This window comes from Pundamilia nyererei, unplaced genomic scaffold (genome assembly GCF_000239375.1).
Source record: "Pundamilia nyererei isolate P.nyererei 1_Seehausen unplaced genomic scaffold, PunNye1.0 scaffold00016, whole genome shotgun sequence".
NCBI lineage: Eukaryota > Metazoa > Chordata > Actinopteri > Cichliformes > Cichlidae > Pundamilia > Pundamilia nyererei.
Window position 1 is genome coordinate 4,505,681 of NW_005187417.1, and position 9,216 is coordinate 4,514,896.

The 9,216-nt window shown below is 39.2% G+C and overlaps 1 protein-coding gene across 1 annotated transcript in view; it reads left to right on the forward strand.

The window, feature by feature from the left end:
• The window catches only part of bnip3lb (BCL2 interacting protein 3 like b), a 13,133-nt gene extending 4,948 nt beyond the window's left edge, over window positions 1–8,185 (forward strand). Inside the window, exons 2-6 of the mRNA XM_005725612.1 lie at window positions 1,444–1,669; window positions 3,604–3,673; window positions 4,011–4,114; window positions 4,683–4,832; window positions 5,748–8,185. Coding sequence (XP_005725669.1) covers window positions 1,444–1,669; window positions 3,604–3,673; window positions 4,011–4,114; window positions 4,683–4,832; window positions 5,748–5,796 — 599 coding nt within the window. The 3' untranslated portion in view covers window positions 5,797–8,185. The remainder of the gene's footprint in view (window positions 1–1,443; window positions 1,670–3,603; window positions 3,674–4,010; window positions 4,115–4,682; window positions 4,833–5,747) is intronic.
• Window positions 8,186–9,216: the final 1,031 nt, after the last annotated feature.

Consider the following 9,216-nt stretch of genomic DNA (forward strand, 5'->3'; position numbering starts at 1 on the left):
TTTTATTGTTCTTATTCTGCCATTGTTTTACTAAGTGTTTTATCCTATTGTAAAGTGTCCTTGGGTGACTTGAAAGGCACTCATAAATAAAAATGTATTATTATTATTATTATTAGAACTGTATTTAATATGAGATTTCCTTTTAACAACTCATTTTTCTATATGAGGCTAATTAGGAGAGAGTTGATAGCTGTATGCTTCTATCAACACACAGTGAGTTGGTAACAAATAGTGTTTACGGTTTAGAACAAAACATACATTTTTAATGGATAAAAAATGTTCTGGGGCATTAGGTATACCCATATATGATATATACTTTTATGGCTTGAATGCAATTCAAGCCCACACCAGACTTCCAGGTTTTTCCTGCAACTGTAACTTAGAGCAGGTGAACTACCCCCATCCCATTTGAACAAAACTTCAACTATCCATTGTTGTTTATCTCTCTACGAGCAAAAAAAATTTGACAGTGGTCTGTTCTTTTTTCTCTCTCCTGCTCTATTGTGTGGTCAGACCTGCTGAGCTGTTTCCTCATGGAGAGCCTGCTTGAGGTTCCTCTTTAGCTCTGTGCAAGCCAGTAACGGGTATAAACAAGTTTACTTAGAACCAGCAACAACTCGAAACTCATTACTGGGCACGGCAGTGAGTTTCAAAGCCTAAGAATGCTTAACTTTAATCAGGATAGTTAATGACCTATCCCGCACAGCTCTAGGATCTGGCCTGTTAACTGCAACCCATCAAGGTTTAGGGTTGGGTTTTATTTCATTCACAAGCTAAAAAGGCACATTGTTGGAAATTTACATTTTAAACATGTCCTGTCATTGTGTCTGGTTCGTTTGTTTGTTTTAAAGTCTGTAATTATTTTATAAAAAGTGGTGGATGTTAACTTTTTAAAAAACAATTTGGTTAACTGTTTGATAACCTGAATACTTGTTTTCAAGTCCATGCACAGGGAAGCATGTGCACGCGTCTCCCTTTTTGAAAAGCAATGCAAAATGTAATCTAATCTTTAGCTTAACACATGTCCATAGAGTCAACTGGATTTCTAAAAATAGAAGCTGGCTCATGTTTATACAAGAAGATTTAAGATAACAATGGTTCTCTTATCACAATATAAACAATCTTTTTGTTTGTAATTCTAATAGAAAGAAAAGATCCAAGAATATTTTAGTTATTTTTTTGCAAATAAGTAAAAGACCAACAAATGGAAAGTAAATGGTGTTTCTTGAACTATAACTTTGGCCATTTAAACTCAAAGTTCTTGTAAATTCAGAAGCCGCTAGTTGTCTATCTGCTTGTTGCAAGAACACATTTTATGAGAGATTACAGTTAGCCTAGCAGCAAAACTCTTCTCTGTTTGACTGAAGATGTTTTAAAATGAAGCTTTAACTCACATCAGAAAGAAACAAATACTGAATAATATTTCTGTGTTTTCTCCCTCAGGGTCCTGGGTGGAGTTGGAGATGAACAGAAATCACCAAGCCCAGTCATTGTCAACAGTTGACTCTGTTTCGGGCCTGCTGCCGCTCCCTCAGGTGGAGGAAGAGGAGGCCATAGTGGGAGGCTTGGAGCATGTCCCATCCTCTTCTTCAATCCACAACGGAGACATGGAAAAGATCCTTTTGGATGCCCAGCATGAATCAAGCCGCAGCAACTCGTCCTGTGACAGGTACTTATATGAACAAACATCGCTCAAGCTCCTCCGTATATCTCTAACCTATTCAGTTTATTCTTAACAACAAAGTTTCATTTTTAGTGCAAATATTAAAACTTTCAGAATAAAACCAGCTTAGTTGCAAAGCTTCCTGTATTCCCAGATCTGTTTGACATTAAACACAGATTAGGACACGGGAGTTTAATCACGATCAAGAGTCAAGAAAGTCATTGGTTCATAAAGGCCTGTATTTATAGAAGATTTAGTCACATGAGGAAGTTGATTCCTCTCCAGCTTTTTCCTGTGATTTTTCTCTCAGTGTAAAGCTACATGCTTCAGAAATGCAGATTTAAAAAAATAAAATAAAATTATTTTTTGCTAAAGCCATATGAATTGCTAAAATAAATTTATGCATATTTATGTTCTTATTACGTATTATTCTTAGAAGTTAAAAACTGGAAACAGTTATCTTAAATTGCACAATTGAAGCCCTTTTTACACTAACCTAACAGGCAGCATGTATTAGCAAGTCAAATGCCTCTGAAGTAATACTGGGTTTTGGCTATGATGACCTTATTTTCACCTGATTCTTACCAGTGACATGCTATGACAGGGAATAGTACTCGATGAAGTGTTAGCTCACTGTGCTAACAGCCAATCAGATGTGATATCTTCAGGGCACAGTGTAAACACACCTGTCACCTGACTAGCATGATGGTGTTAAACCAGAAACTATGCTGCACTTTTTTTTTTCTTCTATTGTTTTTCCTGGCATATATTTATTTACAAAACCAGCTTTTATCTGTGCATTTTGGTGTGAAAACCCTACAACCCTTGAGAAAATTGCTTTTAGGCTCCATTAAGACTTTGTGCAACATAAAAACTCTTACAAGGTGTTAAATACTGGGCAGTTTGCTTCTAAAAGCTCGTTGGGAGCAGCTTCTCTGTCACAATAAATCAGATTCAATTCAGAGTTGAAAGGGTCTCAGTCGACTTGCTTCTTCTTTCCTTAGCAGACTTCACAATTTATCTGGCATGTAAGCAACAAACTGACCCTTTGCCCCACAGCCACATCGTGTGCTTGTGTGTAATGCTCAAAACTGTGATAAAAGGGACCTTATCAGTCCGCTGTCAGCAAGTCACCTGAGCACGATTTCAGATATTTGAGCTGAGAGCAGTGTATCAGCAAACCGCTCAGAAATGATCAGGGACACAAGCACTTGACATATATTTTGTCATAACACTCTCAGAGCAAGGCTGGTGTCATTTTGCTCAGAGGCAATTAGGCAAGTGTTTTCTTTACTTATCTTTCTGAGATGCTTTGCACACATTTCATCAGAGTGAAGGAAGAGCAGCACTTTAAAGGACTTCTAACTCATAGCAAATAAATACAAGCTACAAGTTGGCATTTTAATCCTGTTATTCATATTAAGTGATTCATTTGTTTAATATTTCACAGATCCATGATGACGATGCATTTATAGTGCTTGTGGTACGGCAAGGCGGATGTGCTGTGGAATAGGCTTTAGTGGTATTTGTTTATAGATTGTGTGAAGTACACTTTAATATTGCAATACACCCAGACCTGGGGCTTTTTTCTACCCCGAGGTTAAAATAATATAGGGAGCCTTCATTTTTGGATTTTGTTGTCTTGGGTCATACGATCCAGTCCAGCCTAGTGTTGCAATGTAAACTAATGCATAAAGACTGTGTATTGCTGTGTGTCAGATCAATTTGATAAGGATCCGCCAGCTGGTACTGGTACAATAAATGCTGATATTAAAGTAATATTTTTTCTGTATGTAGAACACATTACCACAGCATATATGCGCTTTTGTACTGCTTTGATAACTGGTGACGCAAAAACATGTACATCACTTGTTCACTTTAAAGTTACATGAGGGAATTGTCAAATTATTATTATTATTTTTTTTTTTTTAAAACCACAGCCCCCCACGACCTCACTCTCCCCAGGATGAGGGTCAGATCATCTTTGACGCAGAAAGAAGAGACAGCCAGGTAAGACGTAAGCATATGTATGCCTATCATATGCTTCATCAGTCTGTTGCCATGGCAGCTTCAACCACTGGCCCTGGAGGGGGATGACAGCCGTTGCCTGCCTTTAGTTTCCATGGAGATGGCTGCCACACCCAGTGTGTATTTCTGTATCGTCTGCACAGCCTGTCATCAGCATTATAGTTTTACTTATGTGTTTTCCTGGTGTCAGACATCTGAAAACATGGCATGCACATGCTCAAATATTCCAAACAAGTCTCGTTTGTCCTGACAGACAGGTTGTGAGGGTCCTAAAGGCTGCAGGCTTTTATTGCTAAACTACATGTTTTTATGCCTTTAGTCTGAAGAGGATGTCTTGGACAAGGAGAAGGACATGGACATCTTGATGAAGGACGCAGATTGGGTTGCAGACTGGTCTAGTCGACCGGAAAACATTCCCCCCAAGTAAGTCTGAACTCTGTAAACATCAGCCTTCTGCGTGCAAGTGATCATGCTCAGCTGCTTGTTTGTGCAGAGAAAGGAAATGATCATTATGGTAATAAAGTCACTCTAAAGAACAAATACAAAGCCAGCTGCTATAAGGTGTCAGCTCTGATGCTGGAATAAAAACTATATATTACTTAAACCTTTGAAAACCTAAAGGTTTCTGTAATGTATCTCAGATAAATGTGCACGACATCTGTGATACAACCTAAGATCTCATGCATACATGACACATCTCTTTTAATTGGTACCAGCTTCGAAAATGCTGTGGGATTAAAACTAGTTGATTAATCACTTAGTTTTCTTCACATCACAGTGTTTTTCAAATTGCTACTTTTCTCCAACACGCGAGGTGTTTTAAGGTGTGCAGGTATAAAACAAAGAAAAGGTGCAAACTCTTACCCAGAAAGAGCTTGCTTGCTTCATATGTGACTGAAAGTTATGTTTACAGCTATATTTACCTTTTATTGAGAGGCATTAGGTTATGAAGCAACTGTTCTGCATCTATAATGCGTGTGTTTTTAAACAGGGAATTTCATTTCCGGCACCCCCGACGCTCAGTAACGCTCAGTATGAGGAAGACTGGGGCCATGAAGAAAGGAGGCATTTTCTCTGCCGAGTTCCTCAAAGTCTTCATCCCCTCGCTGCTGCTATCACACATCCTCGCTCTGGGGCTGGGGTAAGAATCAAACACCACAGATCACCTGTGCAGCGTGTGTTATGTCTAAAGCAAGACTGACAGTAGTTAGTGAAATTTGCTCAACTGATTTATTGATTTATTTTTTTAAATGTATGTCAAAAAAGGATAAAATCTTTTTTTTAAAAAACATGTTGTTGTACATAACCCCAGCAGGGGGAGCTGTATAACCACAGACGAACATCAGCTGCAACCACTCTTTTGTATGTTGGCAGAACAGCTGCAGACTAAAAGGCTGCACACCTGCTGCTTCATAGTGACACTCCCAGGGGTCCCATGTGATAACACATGGTACAATAATCTTGGCTCCCCAGTCAGACACAATCATTACACAGCATTAATACTTCAGACATCATCTGCTGAACATGATGTGGTATTCAGTGGGAGATATTAACGAACCAATCATATTGGGGGGGGGATATGTCTGCTGGGCATTTGCATTCAAACTAAAGGGTTGGTTTTAGAGCGAAATGTATCCGATGCAAAACAGTATTTAGCATTAAATCTGCAGATTAAGCAGTCATTGTGACTTGGCAGTCTCCAGGAGTTGCTTTGGGAAGTTGTTTAAAGCAGTAACTAAGTAACGTTATTATAATGGGACCCTTGAAAGCTATAGTTCTAGCACTGTCATCTACCTTCCCCATAGAGTTCAATTCAGTTTGACTTATGTAACACCAGTAGTTTTCAGTCTCGTGTGCAGCTTCTTGTTTCATATAAACTGGCTCTCCCAAGTTTGGAACCACTGGTTTAATGTCCACTTACTTTCAATGGATTCATTGAAAGGTGACAGAGTAATTGAGGTACCCCTACCTCAGATCAGGCTTTAGGCACCTTGCCTAGCTCATTGATTAAACCACCACACCCAGTCGTGTTTAACGTCATTTACCTTCTTTTCAGGGTCTACATTGGCAAGAGGCTGACCATGCCACCCACCAGCTCTTTATGAGAATGAACATGAAGAAAAGTGCCTCAGAAGTGGGCAAGCGTCAGAGGAAGTTTTTCTGTCGTGAGAAGAATGCTTGTCTCTCCTTCCTGTCCTGCTTGCCCCTATTACCCCTCCTAAACCCTGAGATATGACATGTTCTCAGGCAAAGTGCATCCTCTTCCTCCTCAGCCTCCCCTCCTTCCTGCCTCTTGTTTTGTTTTAGTTTTTTTCTTGATCTACTGTTCTTACTGTCTGTTGATACTCCCCCTACTCTTGACCTCCCCAATATCTTTCACTAATTTGCATAAACTTTTCAGAAATGAAGGTCATATTTCCTTTTCCTCATCAGTTGGAATGTTTATAATGCATGGGTTTCCAGGGAGGGTTGCAGCATCAAACCAAACTCTTCTTCTACACATGCTGTTTTAGTGCCCTTTTGACTAACTGAGAAGGAGGGAGGACTGTTATAGAACTGACCAGAGATTGTGCCACCTGCAGGTGTAGCCCAGTACTCGACCTTGGAAGGAAATTAAGACTTGGCTACGCAGACTAAAAATGTGACCATGCCTTTTTCAGAGTAGCCATTTTATTTAGATTATTATTATTATTATTTTTTTTAAATAATTTATTTTGTAATGATGGTGGTTTACTGAGAAGTTTTAAATAATGAAAGGCGTTTCCACAGTGGCCAACCCATACCGCAAGCTCTCATGAAATTCACTGGAGGAGTCTGGCTCTGTCTGCCGTTAGATTTATGTGACAATATGCAGTTATGTGCATACGATTGCATATTTTGCTTGGTGACAGGAACTGGAATACAGGTTGTAGATGGAAAGGCAGGCAGCGCGTCCCATTCGGTGTGTACACGAACAGTATTTTACATACACCAATATGGTTGGGTAACAGTGGTGTATGTTTCAGGAAAGGTTCATCTGTCTGTCCAAACTGTGAGCGTCCAAGTTGTCCTTTCAGTGAGCCTCCTGGTTTCTGTGGAGCATAACTGATCATTTCCTGCATGTGTGTTTTTTTTTTTTTGTTTTGTTTTGTTTTTTTTTTTACTCTAGACTGGGCTGGACTTTACGCGATTATAGTTTCAAATTAGTGCACGCGTTGTATTGTTCAAAGGTTCGATACCAAAAGGCCTAAAAGTGAGATTTTGATTTGAGATTAAAAAAGAAGTTAGATATTTTCTTTGAGAACATTTTTGAGTGTTTAGAGGGTATCTCATGAAACAAGTTACTTTTATACATGGAAATTTACTTCCAAAGATTTTAGAGCCATTAAGGAAAATGATACAGCCAGCTGTGCTTCCTGACACTCCAACAGGTTTGCCAAAACAAAAAACGAGGAGAATTAACTTGACGCTGCAGATGAAGGGATCAATTTGGATAGGTAGAAGGTACCCAGTGGTTCTCAGTCTATCTCTCTTTCGTGATGCTGCAGCAGCTTCTGACTGACTGGAGGAAAGTTTGTGTAAACACAGGCTCTAATGTTAGGACGGCTGTAGCATGCATGGAAAACTTTATCTCTGAAGCTGATCAGTTTGTCTGAGCCAACCTGGGTCCAGATGACTTGAAGTCAGTTAGCGTTTCTGCAGAGTTGATTTGGAGTCGATATGCACTCCACCTGCAGTAAATGTTTTATTTTATTTTGTAATTATTTTTAGTCATCGAGGAGTAAGCTGAGTGCTTTTAAGTTTTCTTCCCCTTATCCACTTGCTCCGAGTCTACTCTGTTGATGTTCGCGTATCAGCATATAGCACCACAATGAGTTCCTGTAAGTCGCCACACAACACGTTTGCTTTAGCTTGACCGTTTCTTCCCGTTTATGACACAAAGTCAAGCATAAATGCAAAATGTTAACAAGGACTTGTTCCCTTTTCAAAAATGAATTTCATTGTGAAATTTTACGGTACAAAAGAATAACATACAAAATCTTAAAGGATACGGGGACAGTAAAATTTGACTCCTCATCATGCATACAAGCTGACTCAAAGACTGGCTAAGAACCACTTGCGGGGTGTGGATGTTCTCGTTTCAGCCACAGAGATACTAATCTTTTTCTTTCTGCCTATGTTTGTATGTGCAGCATTTGAAAGTGGTAATCCTTCTCTCCTGTGTAGTTTTGTTTTTGAAATGTTTTTGTTTTTTTTCTCCTCTCTTGGTGTTGGACAAAGATTGTGAACGCACAGGAGTCATGTTGGACCTGGATCATGATTTAAAGTGTGAAAACAAAAGACCTCCATTATTGATGGCAGGGCCTAATGTGAATAGAAATGGAAGGAGCTGAAAGACTCGTGGTATGAAAGTGTTTATTGTAATGCTACATTTGCTTTAATCTCTTTTTTTCCCCACTACATTGGAGAAGATAATGGACATTTTCGTCATTAAAGATTACCTGAATGAAGCAATATGATTGTACTTCCTTTTTCTTTATCTTGAAAGTTGACAACCTGAAGTTTAAATTTTATTTTCGGAAAGAGGAACCACCTTGCAGTTCTTACAAACCTCAATTGAATATTCAGATAATTTTCAACTGCTTTGTTTTGATGTTGGCTTTGCAATATTTAAATTAATCTTTTGAAGCTGTTTAAAGTAGTCTAATCACCCAGTCACATGGCAGCAACCTACTGCATTTAGCCTGTACATATGATCAGGACCTGCTGAAGTATAAACTGAGGATCAGACTGGGGAAGACAGGCGATTTAAGTAACTTAAACCAGATGGGCTGGTTACAGTATCTCCGAAACTACTGAGCTATTGAACAGTTTTTACAACCAAGGCAGGTAGAAGGGCATATCTGAATGCACAATGTATTGAACCTTGAAGTGGATAGACTACAAAAAATCTATACCAGAAGTTTGGAAAAATGTTGGCTGGTTTGAGTCTTGATCTCTGCTGTGATGTTTGGATGGAAGGGTCAAAATATAGCGTAAACAACATGAAAACATGGACCTGCCTTGAAGTTTCAGGTGTAATGGTGTGATGCTATAATACCAGCCTTGGTATTTGGTGAGCATCATGTAAATGTCACGTCTTACCTGAGTATTGTTGCCGACCATTTCCATCCCTTTATGACCACAGTTTTCCCATCTTTTGATGGCTGCTTTTAGAAGGATAACGCAACAAAACTCACGTAATCTCAAGTTGTTGAACATGACTATGAGCTCACTTTACCCAAATAGCCTCCGCAGCCATCAGATCTCAATCCAATTGAGTATCTTTAAGATGTGATGGAATGGGAGTTTCCCACCTTTGATGTGCAGCTCACAAATCTAAAGCAACTGTGTGATGCCATCATGAGGAATGTTTCATTGCCTTGTTGAACCTGTGCCAGAAATTAGGGTAGTTGTGAATTCAAAAGGGTGTCCAACCTGGTATTAGGTCTACCTAATGAATTGGCTGTGAGTGTATATTTTTAACTTCAGAGGACTCAACTTTG